The following is a 27,855-nucleotide window of genomic DNA, read 5'->3' as shown; positions in this document are numbered from 1 at the left end:
CACCCTAAAGCCCTTCTCTCAGACAGCTTAGAGGAAGCATTTAGGAAAATTCTGTAATGCACTCACATGCCATGCATCTGCTCTCTTATATCATCACTAAAGACATTCTCCCCAGAAGGAATGGGTATTAGTGTACGCAGAAAAGATTATTATTTTTCTGTATACTCATTCAAAACAAAGGCTGTTTAGTTGCTTCTACTATTGCCAAACATAAGGTCTAGCCAGAAGCTCTTTGTTTTTTGGCATTGATTTTAATTCTGCTTCTCCAGCTCAGCCTTTGGACGCCCAAAGGTAATAATTTTTTTTAAAGACAACCACAAAATTAATATCCGAGCTCTGCATGGTTTCTTCCTACAAGGAGACATACAGGGATGGTTATATGGTCAATGAAAATCAATACTTTCAAGAATGATATTGACCTGCTAACAAGTGAACAGAATTTCTAGGAGAAAGCAGGGTGCTCTCAAAATTCAAGCTGCATGCATGTGTTTCAGGTTTTTAAAAATGCACTTTATGTTAGAATCCTTACCATGCACTATGACCTGCTGCCTCTGGACTAGCTACATCAATATGAAGGACAAATTTACATCCCAAGGAATGGCCAGTGACAGTCTCTCCAAAGCCAGGATCAGACCTATGGAATGAGCACCAATTTATGCTGATTGATGGCCTTTTGTCACTCTGTCTTAGAGGTTGTGACCATTTGAAACTTCAAAATGGATGAAGTCAAACAGAACAGGCGCTCCTGCTCAATGAAGCAGAGAGACAGGACCAAGAAGCCAACCATTCTGTCAAAAAAGAAAATGTTCTGCCCAGAATAATCCATCAGGGTTTCAAACCTTCTGACACTTTTCATATCCAATGCATACAAAAATATCTATGATGAATGCAGACAAAACAACTGATTGTCTTTCTTTTACATTAGTACATAAAACTTTAAAAAATAAATAATCCATGCAATCTTTTAACTCAGTAAGTACACTTGCAGGTAATTTTACTTCAAAGTATTTATTATAAATACATAGAATTTTTTTCTAAAATTAAGGGGCTTGATAGACTACTGTTTACAATTTTTTAAAATAGGAAATTGGTTATAAATTATGACTAGTTAAAATAATGTAACAACATGAAATCACTAAAGATTACATTGTAGATTATTTAAAATATATTCAAATAATATAGTAATTTTAAAAAATTCCAAATTGATATCAATGTTATATCACATATATGTATCAACATATGTAAGATATATAGATTTTATAACATATAGACATAGAAATATATATATGTAAACTATATGTACATCAAGAAAAAAAAGCACTGACATAATACATACAAAAATGTTAATAATGAACATCCCAATAGTGGAATTACAGATGATGTTTTAGTTTTCTTATATATCTAGATTCCCCAAAATTACCAAGTTAACATATAATGTTTATATATGTAAAAATGTTCATAATTATAGTCTGTTAATTTCTGTTTCAGTATATACTTCTATTTATTGGAGATCAGTATCTCTACTAAGGTCTAAGAAATACCATATGTAAACATATTTCTTATTGTAACAAGACTTTCCATGCCGAGGGTGGCCTGACCACCAAAGGGTTGTGGACTCATGCCCTTGTATAAATAAAATATTAACAGAGCTCTGCTTGGGGTTACAAAGCTGGTAAGGAAGGATACCTGTAATACTTTAACAGTATCAAAGAGAAGAGTTTATGAACATTACAATGCTCAAACAGATTTACACTATCAGTTACCATTAACAAGCAAATATCTCTTAATCACAATTGTATTAAGCATGAAAATTGGATACTTCCAGGAATATGATTTCCAGAAGGCATGAATTTAAAGAGATAGAAAAAAGAAGTAATTTAAGCATGGAGTTGTAAATTCCCTCAACACATGTGTCTTTACCCCTTCATCCCAGTCGGCATGGCAGAAACAGAAATGCATAAAAATGCCTGGATTAATGTTTTCTCAATATAACGGGGATGGGGGGAATTGGAAAGTTTACAGCTGTGGGAGCAATGCCTACCTTCAGTTACGTCCAGGAAGCAATAAGATTTTCCTTGGTCAAAGAGTAACTTTACAAGTCTTGGACAAATTCCAAATAAAGTTTTGTTTCATGTTTCACTGATGAGAATTATAATGTATGAGCCTCTGAAATGTAAACTTGGGATGTTGTATATTGACTCTGATTTTTTAATGGATTGCTGGTTATTCTGCATTTGCATAGTTCCATTCTAGACCATTTGCCAATCTTTTCTATCTTTCTGTATTTCCTGGGAGGCTGATCTACACAAAGGACATCACTAGGGCTCCCTTGCTGATTGATTTCCAATTGGTTTCAGCCAGCGAGCAATCACCAAAAGACCAGAAGCCAGAAGACAGAGAGTAGGGCATTATTTCCTGCTTCCTCCTGTACCATGCCTCTGGTAGCAGCCATGACCTTTCACAACTGCAGCTGCCTCCAGGTGGCCCTTCTTCCATGGCTTCAGCTCCCACAGCAATTCCTCATGCCCCTCTGCTTTAGGGTTGTCAATCACTTATTCCCCTACGAGTCTCTAGGTGTCTAATCACTGCTCCAGGGAATGGAAGATCTTGCTAATTAATACCCCTAAATATTATTTATAATTATATGCATATACATATACATATTTTAACATAGTATATATTACTGATATATAAGATTAATATCTTATATAAATCATGTAATGTATATTCTATAAATGTGAAAAGAATTATGGAAAATATTCTCAAGGAAGACACTGTATATGTATACGTGTGTGTGTGTGTGTGTGTGTATCTATATATGCATGGAGAGAAATAAAGAGAAAGATGGATGTACTACCTCAAAAATTTGGGATTTGTTGTTTAGCTCACATAGCTGGGAGTGGCTCTAACGATTTGGTTGTTTGATTAGTTGAAGCCTGCATCTGTGGTGGCCTGTAAGCACAGTTGAGATGGAAGCTTCCTTGGCATATTGTAAATTAAGGAAACTGGAGGCTTAAGTAGATGGACATGGGAGAGTGGACCTCTCATGTACAACACACTTAGCTACCTCCTAACCTCACCCCATAGCAAAGCAAAGAGAAACAGATTGGCGAGAGTCTTCCCAGCGTCTCTGAAGAGCTCTGTGTGGCTACTCTATGTAGCCTTGAAATGATGATGAGAGATTTTGCCATTGATCTGGCTGTTCTGATTTCAATAGCAATGATGCTATTTCAGGGTGGCAGGGACCCAGTTGTGAGGCTTAATTATCAGAGACAAAGTTGGCTCAATTTCTGTGATAGACCACAGAGATGCAGTAGCAATCGGAGGGTACTGACACTTAGAAATCTGTGGAGGCTTATTACTGGCTTCCTATGAATAAAATAGATGGGTGGCCAAAAATGACATGACTTGATTAATATAATCCAGAAATCACTATCTCTGATGGAAAAAAATGCAACTTCACAGAGGTGTTGGTATAAATCCATAGGCAGATCCCATACCTAAGCCAGTTTACAGATCCTGAGCCCCTTGAGTGAGGAGAGAGTCGAGGAACTATTGGGATAGTATCCTGAAACTTGACCTCAAGTATGTGCTGTAAATCTCCCCAGTTCTTTCCCAGAGTAACCTGCATCTATTTAAAGACTGACTATGTGAATGAGAGATGCCCAGACCTTCAGGGGGTTCTTAGGTGTTAGCTCTGAATTGACACTTATCCTAAGAACACAATGGTTGAATGGTCACAGTGAGAATTTATGGGAAGACGCTCAATAAAGAGTATATCTAAATTTGTCTCACAGTGGCCCTGTAGACTGCCAGATCTATTTTATGGTATGTCCATGGTTTCTGCAGGTATAATTGGAATAAATGCATTTAGAACTGGTATTACTCCCACGTCAATCCCCTGCAGTCTGGAGTAAAGACTACCATGGTAGAAAGGGCCAAGTGGAGCTGTTGGATCTGCCTGTTCCACCTCTGGACAAACTGGTAAATCAAAAGCAATACTGTACTTCTGGGAGAAATAGCGTAGCTTAGTGATACCATAAAGGACTTTTAAAATGCAAGAATGGTGAATCCGAATGACACTTAAGAATAGCTGTGATGGCCGGCTGCGGTGGTTCATGCCTGTAATCCCAACACTTTGGGAGGCTGAAGTGGGCAGATCACCTGAGATTGGGAGTTCGAGACCAGCCCGACCAACATGGAGAAACCGTGTCTCTACTAAAAATACAAAATTAGCCAGACATAGTGGCACATGCCTGTAATCCCATCTACTTGGGAGGCTGAGACAGAAGAATCACTTGAACCTGGGAGACAGAGGTTGCAGTGAGCCAAGACTGTGCCATTGTACTCCAGCCTGGGTGAAAGAGTGAGACTCCATCTCAAAAAAAAAAAAAAAAAAAAAAAAAAAAAAAAAAAAAAAAAAAAGAATAGCTGTGAGTTGTTATAAATTTAGTCAAGCTGTGATTTAAAAGTAATGTATTTATTGAACAGACCAACACAACCCCTAGCACCTGGTATGCTAATATTTACTAGGAATACACTTTTCCCCCAACTCAATTAGTCAATACAAGTAGAAGTGGTTTGCCTTCTCCTGGCAGAGACGGCAGTACATCCTTACTGGCTAACTAGTCATTGGCTATGACAACTGTCCTCCTTTACCTTATATAGTGGGCAGACCTTGATCATCTGATCCAGTATGGTGAGTAAATTATATAGATAGCAACAGGAAATACCAAATAGCCCAGTTTTCTTGTTGAAAGAGTGAGAAAAAATAACACATGAAATTCAAAGGCATAACTCATTAGTGAAGTTTCCAGAGATCAGCGGTCTTGGTTAAGCAGATTATAACCTCTAAAGTGAAAGAGTTGCTGCACTTAGCACTGACTATGAGAAATGTACATATTTGGACATACTTATAGTTGAACTCCACAGGAATAGAGATGGCAGCTATTATCAGGAGTATAGCTTGTGCAACTATCCTGAGACAGAAAAGAACTTGACTTGTACTAGGAATGGAGAAAAAAAACAGAGTGACCATAAAGTAGGTAGCAGAAAGGAAGGTGAGTATGTGATGAAGTTGAAGGGTTAGGATAAACCTGGATCCCAGGCCTCACAAGCTGCAGTAAAGACTTTTAATTTGATTCCAAGTGCAGCTGCAGAGTTCTAAACCGGGAGTGGGAGCAAGTGGGTCTGGTGCAATTTGATTTGTGTTTGTAAACAGTGAGTCTAGCTACAAAGAGAAGGATTGAAAGAAAAGATTAGGAAGATTAGAGGCACTAATTTGACAGAGGAAATAAAGGACATAATACTAGATTTGGTGTGTTGCCTTATTTATTGGTAAATTGTATAGGTGTGCTGCTATCATTAGCTAAAGTCTCAAGATAAGATATACTTTGAGCGGGAAGTATCAACAATAATGGATGTAACTAACCTTGCATTTCTAATTTATTAGAATGGCATCTTGGATCATGGATTGAATCCTGAAACAGAGGAAGGACACTGAAGGAAAGACTGGGAAAACCTGACTGAGGTCTGGAGTGTAGTTAGTGATACTATACCAAGACTAATTTCTTAGTTTTGATAATTTGTTAACAGTTATGTTAACATTGGGGGTAGCTGTGCAAGGGGTGTGAGAATGCTGTTATATCTTTAATCTTGGCCCATGGTTAAGGTGTTTCCAGTGTAAGGTCACTGTTATTCCTTGTAGTTAACATATATTTGGCACCACAGGATTCATTCTGGAATTCTTGGCTTATTTATAACTTTTTTTCTTTTTCTAGTAATGAGAAACCTGGCTTTCATGCAGAGTTTACAAACGCCAATTTAAACTTTTGTTTTGTCATATGCAATAATTTTATTACCTGTATTTATTTCAGAGCTTATGAATTTTTAATTATTCTAAGGGCTAACACAGAACTTTTTCATGTTTTCTACTCTTCAAGAGTAGGTAAGACTTTAGTTTGTAATACATTACAAGAGGAATCCTGTGGTTCTCTAAGAGCTAATTTGTCTTGGCAAAAGGCCTTAGCGAGCTGTGAGTGGTGGCTCATGCCTGGAATCCCAGCACTTTGATCTGAGACGGCTGGATCACCTGAGGCCAGAAGTTTGAGACCAGTTTGGCCAACATGGCGAAACCCCATCTCTGCTAAAAATACAAAAAATTAGCCAGGCATAATGGCATGCACCTGTAGTCCCAGCTACTTGGGAGGCTGAGGCAGGAGAATTGCTTGAACCTCGGAAGTGGAGGTTGCAGTGAGCCGAGATCGTGCCACTGCACTCCAGCCTGGGAAACAGCGAGACTGTCTCAAAACAAACAAAAAAACCAAAAAAAAAAACCCCCCAAAAAACAAAAAAATTAGACGGGCGTGGTGGCATGCACCTATAGTCCCAGCTACTCAGGAGGCTGAGGCAGGAGAATCGCTTGAACCCAGGAGTTGGAGGTTGCACTGAGCAGAGATCATGCCGCTGCACTCTAGCCTGGGTGACACAGTGAGTATCCATCTCAAAACAACAACAACAACAACAAAAACAAATTTAAAAACCCAACAACAACAAAACCAGCAAACAAAAAAAAACTAAACAGGCTTTAGGGAAAGAGCAATCTAATTATCTGATTATATGATTGGCACTAAGATGGGAATGACTCTGGCCTAATTTCTTCAATTTACATTTTAAAATAGGAGCTTAGTTAGCCCCCAAATAATATTTAATTGATGTATTAGGGTTGGGGAGTGAATATTTTTCAAAGCAGAAGATATTTCTCAATCCTTGCTTACTTTTAGAGGTTGAAGTTCAAGGAAGCCCCTGCCTTGGCACTGTATCCCAGGGAGGTATTTGGAGTTAATTTCAGGGCTTAGCAGTGACTCTTTAGAAAAGCAGTATACGATTGAAATGTAATGTGTTACAAATGAGATCACTACAAGTAATTTAAAAATGTGCTAGTAGTGTTTCTTTTTCGGAGACAGATTCTCGCTCTGAAGCCCAGGCTGCAGTGCAGTGGCACAATCTCAGCTCACTGCAAGCTCCGCCTCCCGGGTTCGTGCCATTCTCCTGCCTCAGCCTCCCTAGTAGCTGGGACTACAGGTGCCTGCCACCACTCCTGGCTAATTTTTTGTGTTTTTAGTAGAGACGGGGTTTCACCGTGTTAGCCAGGATGGTCTCGGTCTCCTGACCTCATGATCCTCCCACCTCAGCCTCCCAAAGTGCTGGGATTACAGGAGTGAGCCACCACACCCAGCCTCTAGTAGTACTTTTATCAAAAGTAAATAGAAACATGAAATTAATTTTCACAGTACATTTTATTTAAACTAATATGTTCACAATGTTAAAATTTCAACATGTAATCACTATAAAAACTACTAGTGAGACATTTCACATTACTTTTTTCATGTAAGCCTTTGAAATCTGGTGTGTATTTTATATTTACTGTACATCCTGATTTGGAATAACCACATTTCAATCTTTCAATAGCCACATGTGGCTAGTGGCTACTGTGTTAGAGCAGTTCTAGAACAAAGGAGTCCCTTTCAAACTATTTTGAAGTCATCGTCTATAAGGCAATATGAAAGCTGATCTGAATGATTTCTCCTTTTCCAGGAAAGGAAACAAAAATGAAATCATGTTAGGGCTGCATATTTTATGGATCCCAGGAGAAATACACATAGTCTGAAAGAATGATCTCAGTCAGAAACTCAGAATGAATCATATGAATTAAACATTGGACAATGTCCAATGCTCAGCATGTGTTTTTGGTTTATACTAAGAACATATTATGCCACCAAATACAGATATTTACTATTATACTTAGTGTAGGAGGTATATTGAGACATTGTTCTAGACTACCACAGATCCATATTTTGTGAAAAGTTATATTGCACTTTTTTTTTTTTTTTGAGAGTGTGCCCAGGCTGGAGTGCAATGGCATGATCTCAGCTCACTCCAGCCTCCGCCCCACCAGGTTCAAGTGATTCTCCTGCCTCAGCCTCCCTAGTAGTTGGGATTACAGGTGCGCACCACCACGTCTGGCTAATTGTTGTATTTTTAGTAGAGACGGGGTTTTGTCATGTTGGCCAGGCTGGTCTCGAACTCCTGACCTCAGGTGATCCACCCACCTCAGCCTCCCAAAGTGTTAGGATTACAGGCGTGATCCACCACGCCCAGCCTTATATTTCACTCTTTGGGAATTGTATCTTACTGTAATCTTAAACTACACTAAAATAAATAATGTAAACCTTTTGTCAAATTGCTCAGAGTAGGTTTCTACTTTGGTTATAAGGAATAAAATTCATGCTTTTGTGTACACACTAGACATCTAAAGCAATCAACTATAGTTAACAAGCAGTGCTCTTACCAAAAGGTAACTCTTTCTAGAATCTGGCACACCATTTAATATCAGTATGAGCATATGGTGGGTTTAATAATTGTTTTCCATGTTTATAGGTTTTCTTTAGTTTTATAAGCAGTTAAAAAGAATCCCTTTCACTGAAATACAATCTGTGGTGAGACTTCTAGCTTTTCTCGATCTTAGGCTGCTAGATTTATGTCACTGCCAAAGCTATGCAATGGGTGATATTTACACTATGCTCAAACAAAGCAACCAGAAAAACACATCACTGAATAATACAGATATTCTGAAGTCAAGCAAGCCAACTTTCATTAACAGATCAATTTCCTTAGAAAAGTTGATGAAACTAAAGACTGAAGTTCAAACAAAAAGCCCTCTCAAGGGGGTATGAATTTCTGCTAACTTATGGGGTAAGAAAAAGAGCAAGAAACTTGAAAGTAGGGAAGAGAAAAAAGAAAAGGAGGAAGAGGGGATAGCCAGCTCTCAAAAGTCTCCAATAGGAAAGCAAAATCTGTATCTAGCCAGTACCAACATGTGAAGAAAGAGTGAGCATAGCAAAATTTAGAAAGGTTGCTTGAAAACCAAACAAAAAACCAAATACCTGTAATTCTAGCACTTTGGGAGGGTGAGGTGGGCGGATTGCCTGCACTCAGGAGTTCAAGACCAGCCTGGGCAACATGGTGAAACCTTGTCTCTACTAAAATCCAAAAAAAAAAAAAAAAAAGAAAAAAAATTAGCCGGGCATGGGCTGGGCGCGGTGGTTCACGCCTGTAATCCCAGCACTTTGGGAGGCCAAGGTGGGCAGATCACGAGGTCAGGAGATCGAGACCATCCTGGCTAACACAGTGAAACTCCATCTGTACTAAAAATACAAAAAATTAGCTGGGCGTGGTGGCGCGTGCCTATAGTCCCAGCTACTCGGGAGGCTGAGGCAGGAGAATCGCTTGAACCCAGGAGGTGGAGGTTGCAGTGAGCTGAGACCATGCCACTGTACTCCAGCCTGGCGACAAAGCGACAGTCGTCTCAAAAAAAAAAAAAAAAAAAGTCTCTTTTGGCCAGGTGTGGTGGCTCACACCTGAAATCTCAGCACTTTGGGAGGCCGAGGTGGGTGGATCACTTGAGTCCAGGAGTTCAAGATCAGCCTAGGTAACATGGCAAAACCTCGTCTCTACCAAAAACAAACACAAATTAGCCGGATGTGGTGGTGCACACCTGTAGTCCCAGCTACTTGGGAGGCTGAGGCAGGAGAATCACCTGAGACCGGGAGGCAGAGATTGCAGAGAACTGAGACTATGCCAAGGCACTCCAGCCTGGGCGACAGAGCAAGACTCTCTCTCTCTCTCAAAAAAGAAAAAACAAAAAGCCTCCTTTAAAAAATGCAGTTTGATGCTATAAATTTATCAGTTAATAGTTCTTGGGGCAAAAAATGTTTTCTGACATTTCAATAAGAGCTATAGACGAAGTCCAGCATTAGTCATGACTCTGGACTAAGTCTGGAAATCTGGAATCTCTTCCCAGCTCTGGGAGGTAGAAAGTTTTAAAAAATAAGGTCAAAATGCTGGAAAACATTCAATTTATTTCCTTATTAACACAATTGTTCACTCATAAACGACAGTAACACTTGGTGCTATGGGTCATGCACTGAGGTCAGAACAAGGAACAGAAGAAAATGAGGTAAATTGGTAAATCTTTTTGCAGGCTGAGAAGTGAGAGAATGCTGGCATGCCTACTCTGTGCTGGTTTTTTTTTTTTTTTTTTTTTTTTGAGATGGGGTCTTGCTCTGTCACCCAGGCTGGAGTGCAGTGGCGCAATCTCGGCTCACTGCAAGCTCCGCCTCCTGGGTTCACGCCATTCTTCTGCCTCAGCCTCCCAAGTAGCTGGGACTACAGGCACCCGCCACCATGCCTGGCTGATTTTTTGTATTTTTAGTAGAGATGGGGTTTCACCGTGTTAGCCAGGATGGTCCCGATCTTCTGACCTTGTGATACGCCCACCTTGGCCTCCCAAAGGCTGGGATTACAGGTGTGAGCCACTGCATCCAGCCCTCTGTGCTGGGTTTTATTATGTCATCCAATAACTCACAACTATGTAATTTATTTCCTTTTTACAGATAAAGAAATGGGGGCTCAGAGCAGTCAAGAACATGCCCCAAGTTATTCGTCAGTGAGGCGGAAATTGTGGTGTCCTTGTGTAAGTTCACAGTTTATACTTTACCATTATACTGTGCTCCAAACTATCTGATATTTACTTTCAAAGCATGTGTAGGAAGTTTACTATGATGATGCAGAGACATTGTACAGAATCCAGTCCCTTGACTCTCAGGTCCCCAGAACACTCACTTCACGATTTTGTTGACCTCTTATGTCAACTTAAACCTGGCACTCTCTTGGCTGGCTTTCTCTGCTCTTTCTGGGCACTCCAAAGCTTCTGTACTTACATGCTACAATTCCAGTCACAGGAAGATGCTGAGTTCTTTAGTCCCAGATCCACATTCCTGAGAAAACCTAATTGCCTAGGCTCAGGTCATAACTCTGTGTCTGTTTCAGTTGATTATGGCTGGGCCTACTGCCCCTCTGTATGGTGGTGGGGCAGAAGTTCCCAGAGAGAGGCAGGGGTGACAGAGACTGTTGTCTCAAATGCTAGGCAGACATCTGGAGTGGTAACCACTACATCTGTTCACAGTGAGCACATCCTTGCAGGGAAACTGGGTTAATCATCTCTATTACTGAAACTCAGAGGTATAGTGTTTCTTCATAGGAATTTTCTTTCCTTATTTGAGATGGGGGTCTCACTTTGTTGCCCAGGCTGGAGTGCAGTGGTGTGTGATCTTGGCTGACTGCAGCTTCCCCTCCCGAGTTCAAGCGATTCTCCTACCTCAGCCTGCTGAGTAGCTGGGACTACAGGCATGGGCCAACATGCCTGGCTAATTTTTGTATTTTTTGTAGAGACAAGTTTTCACCATATTGGCCAGGCTGGTCTTGGACTCCTGACCTCAGGTGATCTGCCCACCCTGGCCTCCCTAAGTGCCGGGATTACAGGTGTGAGCCATCGCGCCCAGCCTATTTATAGGAATTTTCTATAGGTATATAAGTAATAATTTGAAGGTCACAACTAGATGCCTTTTCGTGTAACTGTATTGTGAATGGAACAAATATTTTCTTTCTACATAATTATACATAAATAACCCAATGCTTTTTAATACCCATGAAAAACCATTAGCTCAAAGACACTTGCAAAATGGTATCAGGTTGTTTTCCTTGGTGTGTATTAAGTTTGAAGCAAAGGGGATTTTCACATACCAAGACAAAGTAGAAGTCTTCCACCAAGTTGAAATCATCACATTGCAATTTAATCATATGATACAACCAATTTTTTGATGTGTTATGCCATTCGCCAAATACCAAAAATTTTTTAGGGGAAACTTTACATCCTCAATACTATACACTTCCAGCTACATCACCACCTAACAGGGACTTTAAAAAGAATACAAAGTACGGTATGCCTTCTCAGTGCCTTGTTAGTAATTCAGTTACAGTTCTGCCGAACTTTCTTTAAAGGAATACAATTCTCAATCTTACACGGTTCAGAGCACAAGCATAGCTTATTGTATACAAGAGATGTGCATCAGTTCCCACTCCTCAGGGACTGTATGAATTTGGCTTTATTTTGTTTTTTTGACAGAGTCTCACTCTGTCACCAGGCTGGAGTGCAGTAGTGTGATCTCAGCTCACTGGACTCTGCCACCTGGGTTCAAGTGATTCTCCTGCCTCAGCCTCCCAAGTAGCTAGGACTACAGGTGCACACCATCATGCCCAGCTGATTTTTTGTGTGTTTTTAGTAGAGACGGGGTTTCACCATGTTGGCCAGGATGGTCTTGATCTCTTGACCTCATGATCTACCCGCTTTGGCCTCCCAAGGCGCTGGGATTACAGGCATGAGCCACTGTGCTGGGCCAAATTTGGTTCTTAGAAACGAAGGAGTGATGTGTGCACCAGGCCCAGGGCTGAAGAGCTGCTTCTCACTAGATGCCTCTCTTGGTCTGGCTTCTGTGTCCAGTCCTATGCAGGGTTAGCTCTGTTTCTCCTCCTTGTGGCATCTGTGTTTCTCTTTCTGCTCTGTCTCTCCCCATCTCCTAGTCCAAACATCCAAAGAAATCAATTACCTCCAGGAGATCGAGACCATCCAGGCTAACACGGTGAAACCCCGTCTCTACTAAAAATACAAAAAATTAGCCGGGCATGGTGGTGGGTGCCTGTAGTCCCAGCTACGTAGGAGGCTGAGGCAGGAGAATGGCGTGAACCTGGGAGGCAGAGCTTGCAGTGAGCCGAGATCGCGCCATTGCACTCACGCCTGGGCGACAGAGCAAGACTCTGTCTCAAAAAAAAAAAAAAATTAATGACCTCTGCCCCTAACTGAACAAAGCCCTTCATCTAAGGCCACCCTTTGGTTGGCAGCCTTAGCCAGACATCTGCTTCTGGTCAAATCAATGTCTTGTCCACAGGGAGGCCCAGCGCTGTTTCTGGTTTTAGCTGGATGCAGGGTGTCAGACATGGCAGGTACTATGGTCTACCTGGCGGGTATCAAAGAGTTGGTCGATGTTCTCTCAACAACCTAATAGGGACCAATCGTGTAAGGCCAGTAGTAAAGGAGTTTGAAGTTCCCTTTCAGAAACCAATTAACAACCCCAAAGAGACAGTGGGTAACATAAAAGAGCAGCCATAAAAATATACAGTTAAACATATTTAATAGAAATATTAAAATAATCACTACACTTCCTCTCATTGCAGAAACCATGAAAGAATATGCCTTTTGTAATCAAAGTAATTTTTTATCATGCAAAAAAGTATTTTGTTATGACATTCGTAAGTGGAGACTGTATTTCAAAACAAGTTTATACAGACTTCAAAAGGTCTAAAGTCAAAGTGAAATATATTTAAATACGATTAGTTACATCGTATGCAGCTGGCATACTCATATTCACAGTTTATAAAGTAAAAAAACTAAACTCTTCATGTCGGCTCTGAAATAGATGCATTTTCATTCATACATTCGCTAGTTAGGTCTGTTCTTCTAAGGAGGAAAGACGAGATATATGAGATATTTTTAAAAGAACAAACTCAACATATCAGCAGCAAATTTCAGTTAAACTAAATTGGAAACCAATGTTCTGTGTAACCAAAGTGCAAAATCAGTTCCCCAGCTCAGAAAGAAAATTAAGAGTATAAACTGAAAGCTTAAGAGAACTTCAGAGAGCATACTGTGTGATTAATACATAAATATTAAAAATTATCCAATTTTTGATTTAAGAACAACACAGTTTGGATCTAGTCATTAAAACATATGCAGAGGTGTCAAAGGCAAGTAACACTACCAACTAAGGTTATTCGGAGGAACTGTGAAGATGTAGCACGGACCTCTAAGGTGTCTAAAATCCCTTCTGATGGAAAGCTTATGGAACACTATCTGCCAAAAACACTGAAAGCACCAGTTTTATATTTAGATCCAATGCTGAGTGATATAGTCACTGTTGGGATAGGTTTTTATTTGGGAAAATGGAGAGGATTCTCAAAACAGATTCATGGCTTGCATGCAGTGACACCCTATCAAGAGCCTGGAAAGACACCATGAAATCACCTCAACTCAAGTGGTGGGCCCACCTATTTATAGTCAGTGTTACACTAGCCAGCTCTAGGGCTCTGACAACATAATGAGTTTTGAGATAGTATACTTTAAAGAAAAAAAGGAGTTTATTTTAAAGCAAATAACTAAACTGTATTTTAACTTAGCATAATTCACTGCAGCATATTTACTTCATAGCTCCTTAACATGTCACTTTTACCAACAAAGCTTTTTCCTTCATATTCTAATCACAAAAATTTCTCAACAATTTATAACAATCTGTAAATCTGACCTTGCAATAAATAGTCATAAAACGTTATTTTTATTACTATTATTATTTTTAGAGACAAGGTCTCGCTCTGTTCCCCGAGCTGGAGTGCAGTGGTACAATCACAGCTCACTAGCCTCAAGCGATTCTCCAGCCTCAGCCTCCCAAAGTAGTGGGATTTCAGGCATGAATCACCACACCTGGCCTTGAAACATTATTTTTAAAGCCTAAATTCCAGTTGGTATGGTACCAAAATTTAGTTTAACTTCAAAATTCACAGTACTGCCGAGAAATGCGCGGGTCCTGAGGTTCCAGAGAAGTGGGGAGTGAATTCATTCCTGGTGGTTTTATTCTGGCAGCATGCATGGGAGATCACATGAGTTAGAGGGCTGTGGCCTGGTATCAACACTTCAAGCTGTTGTACTTTTACTTCAAGTTGAAACTTTTAAAATACATCTGTCATACAGATGTACAAATATATGTAAATGCAAACATATATACACACTTTTTGACAAAAGAATGATGATAACACACACGAACCATTTTTGTAAACAGATTCTATTTGGTTAATAACAGTATTCCTTCCATCAACCGATTGGAAGTCCAAACCAACTACGAAGATAGGATGCTCATCCAGAATAACGGGAAGCATTTTCTTCCTCATCTTTGGAAAGTAAAACAAAGAAAAAAGAAAAAAGAGAGTATTAAAATTTCTCAATGTAAAAATCTATATTTTAGAACCACTCTACAATATAAGCAAATAATGTCTTTTTTACTGATCACATGCCTTTTTTGGTAGGGGGGGGTTCTTTTTTTTTTTTTTTTTTTTGAGATAGGGTCTTGCTCTGTCACCCAGGCTTGAGTGCAGTGGCGTGATGAGACTTCAATGCAGCCTTGATCTCCCAGGCTCAAGTGATTCTCCCACCTCAGCCTCCCAAGCAACTGGGACCACAAGGTGTGTACCACCATGCCTGGGTAATTTTTTGTTTTTTTGTAGAGATGCAGGTCTCACTGTTTTCCAGGCTGGTCTCAAATTCCTGGGCTCAAGTGATCCTCCCACTTCAGCCTCACAGTGTTGGGATTGCAGTCACGAGCCACCGTACCCAACCATATGTCATTCTTTAGACACACTGCTTACTAAATTTCTCTTTTTAAAGGATATACTGAATTTCCGGTTGAGCCAACTTAACAGCTAATTTTCTGTTTTAGCTTTAAAACATTGATAAGCAACATGAAGCAATCTAGGACTTATTAAATGGCTTTATTAAAGCAATCCAGCTATGAAAATTATGCAGAAATGATTATCTACAAACAATCTTACCAGCACATAAGAAATTCTTCCTCTATTCTGAAATACCATCTTCTCACAATATACTTTGATGTTATGAATCAATGTCTGTTCTTGAACATTATTTATTGTCTTTCGCTATTAAACAATTCCAAAATAAAATTTCCAGCACAACTAAATATTGTTGACGATAAGAGGATTTTAAAAAAAATTCTTTTAAAACAGAAGCTTATATACAACTTAGAATCTAAAACCAATAGATTTATGGTAAACCTTAAAACTGAACCAAAACAAACAAAAACCAAAGTTTTAATCATTCAAAAATCATGTTTTTTGAGGTACAACTTACTTATAGTAAAACCTGCCCTTTTCAGCATATAGCACTGAGTCTTGACAAATGCACAGTTATGTACCACCACCGACCAAGGCCTGGCACATTTTTACCTCCTCAAAGTTCTCCCTGGCTGCTTCTCCCACTCCTTGGCAACCACTAACCTGTTTTCTGTCCTTATAGTTCCGCTTTTTTCAGAGTGTCATATAAGTAGAATCACACTGTACATAGTATTTTGAGTCTGACCTCTGTCAACTGGCATAATGCATTTGAGAATTATCCATGTTGCTGAACTGGCAGTGCATTCTTTTTTATTGCTGAGCAGTATTCAATTGCATGGCTGTACCAGTTTGTTTATTCATTTGCCAGTTGAAGGATAACTGAGATCTTCCTCGTTTTTAGCAATTTTAAAGAAAGTTTCTATGAATAATTGTGTACAGGTTTTTAATTAAATGTTTTGGAGATATAATTCATATACCACATAATTCACCTTTTTAAAGTGCATAATTCACTGGTTTTTAATATATTCACAAGGTTTGTGCCTAGGTTTTTGTGTGAATACTGGTTTTCATTCCTCTTGGATAAAGATTTAATTTGGTATTACCCTTCCAGACACCTTTCTGTGTTTTCATACATATATATGTATGACAGTTTGACCTTAGGCAGAGTAGCATTTTCAAAATTTTACATGGGGAAACTTTCTAGAGTTAAAGCCATTTTATTTTTCTGTTCTGTCTGGTTTTATCTGCGTGTTATTTACAATCTGCTGCGTAACAAATTACTACAAACTTAGTACCTTAACACATATTTATTTCACAGTTTCTGTGGGTCAGGAGATCAGAAATGGTTCTATTTCAAGGTCTCTCACAGGGCTGCAATCAAGATGTTGGCATGGCTGGGGTCTCATCTGAAGGCTGGACTGGAGAAGAATCTACTTCCAAACTTATGTGGTAGTTGGAAGAATTTAGTTCCTCAAGGCTGCTAAACTGATGGCCTGTGTTCCTTGCCTCTGGGATGGTAGCTTGCTTCAACAAAGTGTGCAAACAGAGAAGACAGAGAGAGTCCGCTAGCAAGATAGAAGCCACAATCTCTTGTAATCTATCATTCTTGTTGTATTCTACTGGTTAAAAATAACTCATTAGGTTAGCCTACTGGCTCTCAAGGGGAAGAGATTATACAAAGGCATGCATTTCTGGAGGAGGGAATGAGGGCAAAGAATTCTGAAAAGTCTGTCTTCCACAATCTGAAGAACTTCTAGAAAGTAGGAGGAAGCGATATTGCTTAGGGATGGACAACTTGGCACTGGTTATGTGTTCCAAGTGAGGTAACCTTGTTCCCAAGAATAAAGAGAACCAGACGACTGTAAACATCTCCCTAAACTGAAATGCAGACTGTTGTATGTTCACCTGAAATGAATGGTGTAAGCTGAATATAAGATTTTTGACAAAATAAAAATTTTGCTGTGTTCTCAGATCTGGCAGGCTCCTGCCCTTGTGCAAACAATGTTCCTGGCAGCTATTCATCTCCTTAGGTAAATAAGAATTGGAGAAAAGCTGTGCTTAGATAGGGTGCATTTGCTCTTGCCTTGGAAGGCTGTTTTCTGATAAGGTTCTATATCCTCTGCAAATCAAATCAGGCACTTACAGTGTGAGTATGCATTCTCTTCCTGCCAGTCTGGAGATGATCAAAAAGCCTATAACAGGCTTGGCCTATTTTCCTATTGGGTTGCTGGGCTTTTTTTCTTTATTTACTTGTAGAGAGTTTTAGACCTCTGTGTATGTATGGTGTACAAGTGACAATATTCAGATCTGTAAACTGTAACCCAGTCTGGGAGCAAAGAAGATATAGAAAAATGACTTTTACTTCCGGCTTGAGTAGTAAAATTGAGATTCAAATTTTGCATATAGAAGTACTATATGGCTAACTTATTTGGGGAGCAAAGCTGACTTACCATAAGTCTATCTCAAATAGAAATGAAACACTCAATTTGTGAAATATGCTGAGTTTTAATGCGTGTGGGGGCAGGGTGAATTAACATTTGTGATGCAAGGAGAAGAGCAATCTATACTTACCACTGTCTATTTGACATTGTTTGGGGACTACTGCTACACTCTAAGTCATTTTACCTTATAACGCAGAGTTGTAACACGCTACTCTGAGCAGCTCATGACATCTGCTTGAAATTTAAGTTGGGCCCCTAATATGTGTTTATTATAAAGATTTTGATGCTGCTTTTCAGAGTTGGGTAACCTACTTTACCCCCTAAGCTAATGTTTCCCAAATACACCCAAACCCACAGAAAGGAAAACTATTCCTCATTAACTCACAGCCAACATCATAAACATTTTATATCTAGAGCTGATGATACAGTCAGGTATTTACCAACACTCATGTATATATGTAGAGTTTCAAGAAATAATTGCTTATCCTTACCAGATTCAACATATTCTAACGTTTCACATATTATTTTTATTTCTTAATATTTTTTTAAAGATGGGGTTTTACTCTGTTGCCCAGGCTGAAATGCAGTGGCGTGACCAGGATTTCGACCAGAAGTTTGACTGCAGCCTCAAACTCCTTATAACAAACAATCCTGCTGCCTTAGCCTCCCGAGTAGCTAGGACTATGGGCACATGCCACCAGATCTGGCATATTTTAAAATTTTTGTAGACATAGGGTCTCGCCATGTTGCCCAGGTTGATTCTGAACTCCTGTTCTCAAGCAATCCTCCTGCCTGGTCTTCCCAAACTGTTGGGCTTACAGGTGTGAGTCACTGAGCCCAGCTTGTATTCTTTTGATTAAAAAAAAAATATTCTGAATGTGATCCACCAAATTAATTTCACCATCCACTAATAGGTAGCAACCTGAATGAAAAATACTGTTATAAACTTTACACAAAACCAGAGATTATAAACATTTGCTTCCAAGGAGATGAGAGAGGCAAAAGGTACTTGTTTGCTCTGATGGGCCCTGTTTCCTTCAGTGCCAGGAAGAGTGGCTCTCAGACCTTTCTTCTGGCATCCCTCATGTATGCAGTGTTGGTTATTATTTTCAAGGCCTTGGTAACAAAATGCCCCTAGTGTGACCAGTCAGACTGACAGTCCATATCTGTAATATGGTGGTAAGTTTCCTTTGCATGTCTTTCTTTCTGGCATCTTAGACCTTTTACCTAGGAAATTTTCTTTTTGCTTGAAGTACATCATTAAGAATTTTCAGTGAAGGCAGATTCTTAAAGTTTTTGTTTTCCAGAAGAGATCTTGGAAAATATAAAAGGTTGGCAGGTATTTCTTTTAGTACATGAGATAGTATTACACCAATGCTGTTGAGAAGTCTATTGTGAGGCAATGTGTCTTCTTTCTCTGGCTGCTTTTGAGATTTCTCTGTCTTTTTTAGGGGCAGTTTTACTCTTATGTGACTAGAAGTAGATTTCTTCTGTTTTTTTTAATACTGCTTGAGATTTTATTGGGTTTTTGAATCTGTGGATAGATATCCTTCAACAGTTCTGAAAGATTTCCAGCCATTCTCTTCATATATTATCTGTGCTGTATTCTTGTCTCTCCTTTTAGAACTTCGATTAGTAAAAACATGTTTGATGTCTTTTCCCACTATTGTTTTTTGTTTCTCCCATGCTGAATTCTGTGTAATTTCTTTTGAACCATCTTGTAGTTTATTTTTTTATTTTTATTTATTTATTTTTTTGAGATAGGAGTTTTGCTCTTGTTGCTCGGGCTGGAGTGCAATGGCACCATCTCGGCTCACTGCAACCTCTGCCTCCTGGGTTCAAGCAGTTCTCCTACCTCAGCCTCCCAAGTAGCTGGGATTACAGGCATGCGCCACCACGCCCGGCTAATTTTTGTATTCTGAGTAGAGACGGGGTTTCACCATGTTGGCCAGGCTGGTCTCGAACTCCTGACCTCAGGTGATCTACCCTCCTCGGCCTGCCAAAGTGCTGGATTACAGGTGTGAGCCACCGCGCCAGGCCTTACATTCTCTCTCTTAAAGAGAGAATGTAAGGTATCTAAATCTGCTGCTAAACCATCATTGTTTTTAATTGTAATAAGGTCTCTTTTATGTACTCACATTGATAAGAGACAAGTAGGAAATAATCTTTAAAGGGCAAACTAATGTAAATGTGTTTTCCAGTCTCTTTACAGGACTTAGCAAATGCACATCTTAGAGTTCTGGGTTTCTAATGTGTATCTCCTCTAGGAAATTCTTTAAAAATATCTGTTATTGGTATCCCTTAGGTTAGTCTCTTTTAGAACTTCTAAATCAATGGACCCTTAACTTACAGGAGCCACCTGGACGTTAGCAACATCTACATTAAACATGCTGAGCTTTTAAAAGAGGCCTGTTAGACATGCTGAGTATTTTGAGATAGTATCATTGTTGTATTGAAAACTTTTGAAAACTTTAATTTTAAAATGCAAACGTTCTTAAAGTCCTGGTTAATTTTATAACTATAAAATTAGTTATAATTTTGAGATTTCTGTCTTGTTTTTTATATGGGGCAGTTTTACTCTTAGGTGACTAAAAGTAGATTTCTTCTTTTTTATAACTATATAATTAGGTTTACTTTTGTTAGAATAAATTAAAGACAGTGAATTTGTAATTTGAATAAGTACTAAAAATATACATGATGTATTCTTATTTGGGCCCTTGTGACAAAAATACTATTGTGGCTATAGAAACCTATCCTATAGTTTGAAGAACTGAGATTACTGTCAGTATTGAGAACATTCCTCCTTCATCATTAGAAAGATTATTAAAAACCAGGTTCAAGGAAACTATCAATACTACTTATGAAGTATGTCTGTAAAAGAAATTAAGCCTGAATCTTATCAGGCCTCTAGACCAGGGGTTCTCAAGGTATGGGCCCCAGACCAGAAGTATCAGCAACAAATTGCTAAAAATGCAGAATCTTGGGTCAGAAATTGGGGACCAGCAATTGGAATTTTAGTAAGTATACCAGATGATTCAGATGCCTGCTCAATTTTGAGGATGACTCTTATCAGTTTAGTTATTAGGATTTACAGGGGATGGGGAACATGTTAAAGAGCACCAACTAGATAAGGTCAATCAGTCAAAAGTAAGATGTCTGGACATTCTGGGCCTCCTGATGTCTTAGAAAGCACACAATACCATCTATGATGTGTTTTTGTCCACCATCCCACCCAATTGCACCTGGATCTTCCTATTTATAGGCAATTGGAACAAGCTCAGTGTTACCCTGTAATGATTAAAACCCAAATATAGGACTGCTATAGCATAAACGACCACTTTCTTCAATTAATAAGTGGCACATTAAAAATATACTTATATATATAATTGTTATAGATAAAAAAACAACAAAATGGCCGGGCGTGGTGGCTCACACCTGTAATCCCAGCACTTTGGGAGGCCAAGGCGGGCAGATCACAAGGTCAGGAGATTGAGACCATCCTGGCCAACATGGTGAAACCTCGTCTCTACTAAAAATAGAAAAATTAGCTGGCGTGCATCTGTAGTCCCAGCTACTTGGGAGGCTGACACAGGAGAATCGCTTGAATCCGGGAGGCGGAGGTTGCAGTGAGCCATGATCGGACCACTGCACTCCAGCCAGGGTGACAGAGCAACACTACGTCTCAAACAAACAAAAACACAACAACAAAATAAAGCTTAAGGAACATCAACCAAATGCAATATATGAGCCCTATTTAGGATACTATAAAAAGACATTCACAATAACACAGGCAAAATGAACATAAACTAGGTATAGGTGACAGAGAAATCCAATAAACATTGAATTATTCACTGGGGAAAGAAATGATGTGTGGGATTTAAGTCTCTAACTCTCCCCTATTTACGCCAAAAGATTGTCCATGAGTTGAAAACTGTTAGAGATGGGTGACAACTCAAGAGAGATTATAGCATCTTCCTTGTGCTTGTAAATGTCAAAAATAAAAGTAATTTAAAACTAAAACAAAAACGAAACCATAATTCTTAAGATGCAGCTTGAATTCAGTTAACTATAGCAGTTGTATATGAAGCATTTCAAAGAAGTTAATGACATCACAGTATTACATCCATCTGACATGGAAACCAACTGTAACTACATCATAGTTTTTTTTTTTTTTTTTTTTTTTGAGATGGAGTCTCGCTCTGCCGTCAGGCTGGAGTACAGTGGCGTGACAGATCACTGCAACCTCCGCCTCGTGAGTTCAAGCGACTCTCCTGCCTCAGCCTCCTGAGTAGCTGGGACTACAGGCGCATGCCACCACGTCCAGCTAATTTTTGTATTTTTAGTAGAGACGAGATTTCACCATGTTGGCCAGGATGGTCTCGGTATCTTGATCTTGTGATCCGCCTGCCTCGGCCTCCCAAAGTGGTGGGATTATAGGCATGAACCACCGGCGCCTGGCCTATGGCACAGTTTTAAAACTGCATTTGCCTAGAAAGTGGACTGCTGTATATAGACCAAGTGTTGGGCTATATGACTCCATTGTCTTAGGCTATTTGGGGTTGGAGGAAGGAAGAGGGGTGAAGTAGAAAAGGAACAAGCTAATAAATGTTTTTTAAAAAGTAGAATTTAAAACAAAACCACGTTCAGCTGAACACCAGAACTCAACACCAGGATAAAAATCCAATTTTCAAAGAGCTAGAAGATCAAGCTAAGCACTTATTGTATTTTGCTGAACGTTAAAATTATATAAATGTACTACAGTTGCCTCAAGATGTTAAAAAGTCAGCTTTTCAAATCTAGTCACGGCCTACTCATATGACAGACCCAATTCAAATGAGCAAAATTAAAAAGTTACACATACAGACAACTTCTCAACCACCAGGCTGTTTAGTTTAAGTTAGAAGTCAGAAGTTCTGAGACTCTCCTTTTACCCACCTTGAGCAACCGCAGCAAGTTTTCCCTTTTCTTCAGGGCTGAGCTGCAACATCGTATTTATAACAGGAAGAAGTCTCTGTCTTTCACTACCTGGTTTCAAGAAAATGAACTGCAGCAAGACGTTCTTCAAGTATTCCAGGTTAGCTGCAGACTTCTCTCGCTCTTGATTCCTTTCCAATCTTCTTATTTCACTTTTGAGAAGCTGGTGTTAGAGAAATGAGTTAAAAATGGGCTTTAGGAGCTTCTGATTAAATATGGCAGACTGAACTCATGTATTTTTCTTCTCTTCCCCCCAAATTTCCCCCTTCCCTCCATATGGCAATAAAGGAAGGAATTCAGTTAACTACAGCAGCTGTATGCATTTCAAAGGAGTTTATGACATCACCGTATAAAATCCATTTGACACGAAAACCGGAACTCCAACTATGAGATAGTTTCAAAGCTGCATTTGCCTAGAAAGTGGATTGCTGCATATGAACCAAGTGTTGGGCTATATGACTCCATTGTCCTAAGCTATTTGGGGTTGGAAGGAAGAGGGGTGAAGTAGAAAAGCAACAAGCTAATACAAGAGGAGAAAAAGTAGATGAGACACATCAAGAAATTCTCACGAGAAACAGATGAAGAGGTGGAAATGAGTCAGTCCAGCAGCTTACCAAGTATCACTGACAAGAGGAGAGGATGCATCCTGTGTAAATACTGGAGTTCTTGTCTCAGAAGCACAGGGTATCATGGAAATGGAGGTGAAAGCTGGGGAACTGATGGAACGTCTCCATGAGGAGCAACTAACTGGAGCCATGGGTTGGTACCAACATGTTCCCTCTGCCTTCTACTTTCGATAGAAACTAAGCCAGTATGGCATGGGGCTCTGAAAATGGGCTGAGGGGAACATCGGTAGCCTCCACTAACCCTCTGCCCCTACGCTGTTCCTAAAGTCCCAGGCAGTTAAGACGTCCACAGTGAACGGCACTTAATCAAAACAAAAGTTCAGACACAGTGAAAATTCAGGAATATAAGACAATGTAAAACACTATCAGAGAAATGAGGCAAAGAACGATATAAAAAAGGTAATATCATGTTCAAGTCTTTGAGGAAGATTTCCAGGTTGAAACCAAGCCATAGCTTTTAGTATATTTTCATTTTAGGTTAGGCAAGAAAGTTAGCGAACTTTGTCCTCAAACCTAGGACCATTTAAAAAAGTGACAATAAAGAAGACGAAGAAATCATGAAGAGAGTATAAATTTATGAAAATATAACATTTGGCCAGGCGTGGTGGCTCATGCCTGTAATCCCAACACTTTGGGAGGCTGAGGCAGGCAGATCACGAGGTCAGGAGATTCAGACCGTCCTGGCCAACATGGTGAAACCGTGTCTCTAGTAAAATAAAAAAAATTAGCCGGGCATGGTGGTGCGTGCCTGCAGTCCCAGCTACTCGGGAGGCTGAGGCAGGGGAATCGCTTGAACCTGGGAGGCGGAGATTGCAGTGAGCTGAGATTGCACCACTGCACCCCAAACCTGGTGACAGAGCGAGACTGTCTCAAAAAAAAAAAAAGAAAATATAACATTTAAATAAGTCATTTAGGTTTACTGGGCTAGTTAGTGATTTGTTAGCTATGATAATGTTTTTATTAGTGGGAAAATGTTATTTTATAGAGATGCATACTGAAGTATTTAATGGTGGAATGTCATGATATATACAATTTACTGAAAATAACTGAATTCGGCTTTAAAATAATCTGACAAGGATAGCTAGTGGCCTTGCACAGTGGCAGGACAGATTAGGAGCAGCAAAGTGCAGGGGAAAAGCATGTACTTTTCAGACAGCAGTGAGTTTGAATTTTGTTCCACCATTTACCAGCTTCAATTTTTCTCTCAACCAGTGATGAGATTAAAGAATGTATGTAGAGCCCAGGGCCTGGGTCATAAGAACTCCTCAATAAGCAGTATGACTATATTCTGAGGGGTGATTTATCAGTGAGCCAGGGTGGAAATACCTCATTTGAGTAATCCTCAACTGTTCTGCAACATTCCTAGATGTTTCTGGTGTCTACTTTAAACAGGAAAAACTTCCCATGCCACTTTGCCATCTCCACCTGACAACTGTTTAGTAGTTCAGTACTATAAATATCAGTTGAATAATTTAAATTCACTGGTTATCTTTAGAATTCAAAGACTCACACCCATTTTTTATTTAAGCATATGTGAACAATGATTTGTGAACATCTCTCTAGTTTCTAAATCTATTAGGGTTTCTTAGGAAAAGTAGGAATTAAGAAATAATCTTTATGTAATAGGTGTAAAAGAAGTATTTTGGCTGGATGCGGTGGCTCACACCTGTAATACCCGCACTTTGGGAGGCCAAGGCAGGTGGATCACGAGGTCAGGAGATCGAGACCATCCTGGCTAACATGGTAAACCCTGTCTCTACTAAAAATACAAAGAAATTAGCCAGGCATGTTGGCGGGCACCTGTAGGCCCAGCTACTCGGGAGGCTGAGGCAGGAGAATGGCATGAACCTGGGAGGTGGAGCTTGCAGTGAGCCGAGATCGTGCCACTGCACTCCAGCCTGGGTGACAGAGCAAGACTGTCTCAAAAAAAAAAAAAAAAAAAAAGGCAATATTTCTCACCATCGGGAATCTAATATAAAGATCAAGACGTTATAGATGCATCTGCAATGTGAATTTTTAAACTTGGGTGCATGTGTATGGAGGGTCCAGAAAACCAAACTGGCGGTTTTCACGGTGGCCAGGTTTTCTGATCTCACCTTAATTTGCTCCATAAGGACTGCATTGGCTGCCTCTGTTTCCCGAAGCAGGCCGTTTAAGTGATCTGCACTTTTTGTGATGGAACTGAGCTTCTGAACCAATTCTTCTTTGGTAAATTCAGCATGCCATAATGGAGGCTCTGCAACATGTTGTTCCAAGAATTAATTTTCAAAATCATACATTACAGATGAAGATTCTAAATAAGAAAAATCTAAATATAAATATCTTACTATGTGATATTTTATAGGTCTGCTTTCTTTGCCATTCATCTATTCAGCATACCTCAATCAACAGATTATATGTTGTAGGTGACACAAATAAAACAGTATCTCTGTTGTAAAGCATGTCATCTAACTGAATAAAGCCCTATGAGTCCCAGTTCTGAAATTTGTCAGAATTGTGTTTATAGACAGTTTTATTACACATCTTCTTCCCACCTATTAATATTCCAAGATTTTATGTCATTTCACGTATAAGGAAAGCATTAACATTTACTGGTCACGTATCATGTTCCCTCATAAGAATCTTCTATCAGGCGGGGTAGGTATCATTATTCAAACTTTACAGATGATGAAACAGGCTCACAGTTGACAGGTAATTTTTTCAGAAATCACAAAGTCAAATTGGCTTCTGGAGTCTGCTGCTCTATCATGATGCCTCCATGTCACCACTATTAACTTTGCCTGAAGGAACCATGACTTGCAGTTTCTACCCCACGTGGTCAGTGACCATGAATACAAATGACCCTTACTCCAGGTGATTCTGAAGTTTCAGGAAGATGACAGATTCCCCCTAAATTTTGAACAGTAATATTAATTACAAGTAATAAAATATACCAAAACATCACTACAAAAATTTAGCATTACTTCATCAAGAGGAATAAACTGAAACTGTCAGTTTCTTGGAAGGGTGAGAGGATAGTTCATCCTGCTGTCTAATACCCACCACCTATTTGTGACTATAAACTTCCCACCACTTATTTATGGTTCAAGCCTAGGGCAAGAGCTAGCATTTTATTTTTAAAAAGATTTGTTTAATAATTTTTCCATTTGGACAGTGTGATGGTTAATACTGGGTGTCAACTTGATTGGATTAAAGGATGCAAAGTATTAATCCTGAGTGTTGTCTGTGAGGGTGTTGCCAAAGGAGATTAACATTTGAGTCAGTGGGCTGGGGAAGGCAGACCCACCCTTAATCTGGTAGGTGCCATCTAATCAGCTGCCAGCGAATATAAAGCAGGCAGAAAAACCTGAAAAGGCCAGACTGGCCTAGCCTCCCAACCTACATCTTTCTCCTGTGCTGGATGCTTCCTGCCCTTGAACATCACACTCCTAGTTCTTCAGTTTTGGAACTTGGACTGGCTCTCGTTGCTCCTCAGTCTGCAGATGGCCTAGTGATCGTGTAAGGTAATACTTAATAAGCATCCATCCATCCATCCCATCCATCCATCCAACCATCCAATTAGCCCTGTCCCTCTAGAGAACCCTAATACAAACAGGTAGTGGAATATTGAAAGAAATTTCATTGGAGCAGCCCAAAAAAGCATATGTACCTCAGAGTAATAGTAATTAAATAAGACTGTGAAATCAAAGAAGAAGAACATATTTAGACAGAGTAACAGACCAAGTTTAGTTTCGGGAGAATTAAGCAGCTGCTCTAAAGACTGTGTGTATGTGCTGGCGGAAGACACAGACTCCGTATCAGTTGTCTCCGTGCCTTCTCCCTCTTCCTGGGTTACAGTGTGCATGTCTAGAAGCGGGAGGTCTGTGTTCTCCTTTCTCGAAGGTTCTTCAAAGATTGTTGAGAGGAAACTGGGCCTATTAGATTTTTTTTAAAGGTTAAGTGTGAGATTGTTCAAAATCTATTGATTCGACCTTACAGAGATACACAATAAAATGAAAATATCAAATGATAAGAGTAGAGGAATTAAGTAACTATAAGATAAGTGAAAGGTGTATGAAGAATTGCTAAAACATTTCTTAAAATTTAGTCATCAAGGCCGGGCGTGGTGGCTCAAATCTGTAATCCTAGCAGTTCGCGAGGCTAAGGTGGGTGGATCACGAGGTCAGCAAGTTCAAGACCAGCCTGGCCAAGATGGTGAAACCCTATCTCTACTAAAAATACAAAAATTAGCCAGGCACGGTGGCAGGTGCCTGTAATCCCAGCTGCTGGGGAGGCTGAGGCAGAGAATTGCTGGAAACCAGGAGGCGGAGGTTGCAGTGAGCCAAGATCACGCCACCGCACTCCAGCCTGGCGACAGAGCGAGACGCCAGCTCAAAAAAACAACAACAACAACAAAAAAAACTTAGTCATCAAACTTTTAACTACGTTAGTCATTTTAATAGAAGCTATAAATTAATTGCTAC

General features: G+C 39.7%; 1 protein-coding gene and 1 long non-coding RNA gene across 11 annotated transcripts in view; one reads left to right on the top strand and one right to left on the bottom strand.

Moving 5' to 3' along the window:
- LOC112208191 (uncharacterized) overlaps positions 1–17,317 on the top strand; it is a 131,169-nt gene extending 113,852 nt beyond the window's left edge. Inside the window, exons 7-10 of the long non-coding RNA XR_008546503.2 lie at positions 3,850–3,984; positions 5,453–5,530; positions 10,455–10,534; positions 16,670–17,317. This is a non-coding gene — a long non-coding RNA (uncharacterized LOC112208191). The remainder of the gene's footprint in view (positions 1–3,849; positions 3,985–5,452; positions 5,531–10,454; positions 10,535–16,669) is intronic.
- Positions 13,072–27,855, bottom strand: part of LOC129135413 (RANBP2-like and GRIP domain-containing protein 5/6) — a 57,052-nt gene continuing 42,268 nt past the window's right edge. For 6 of the 10 annotated variants that reach the window (XM_054678714.1, XM_054678716.2, XM_054678715.1 and 3 more), the window contains 3 exons: positions 25,489–25,628; positions 22,728–22,929; positions 13,072–14,895 (listed from right to left, as the gene is read on the bottom strand). In XM_054678714.1, coding sequence (XP_054534689.1) covers positions 14,861–14,895; positions 22,728–22,929; positions 25,489–25,628 — 377 coding nt within the window. In that variant the 3' untranslated portion in view covers positions 13,072–14,860. The other 4 variants (XR_010149279.1, XR_010149278.1, XR_010149280.1 and 1 more) reach the window with 4 other exon arrangements.

The sequence above is a fragment of the Pan troglodytes genome, chromosome 12, assembly GCF_028858775.2.
Source record: "Pan troglodytes isolate AG18354 chromosome 12, NHGRI_mPanTro3-v2.0_pri, whole genome shotgun sequence".
Taxonomy (NCBI): Eukaryota; Metazoa; Chordata; class Mammalia; order Primates; family Hominidae; genus Pan; species Pan troglodytes.
The sequence above is the reverse complement of the archived record's forward strand: the minus strand, read 5'-3'. Positions and strand labels throughout refer to the sequence as shown.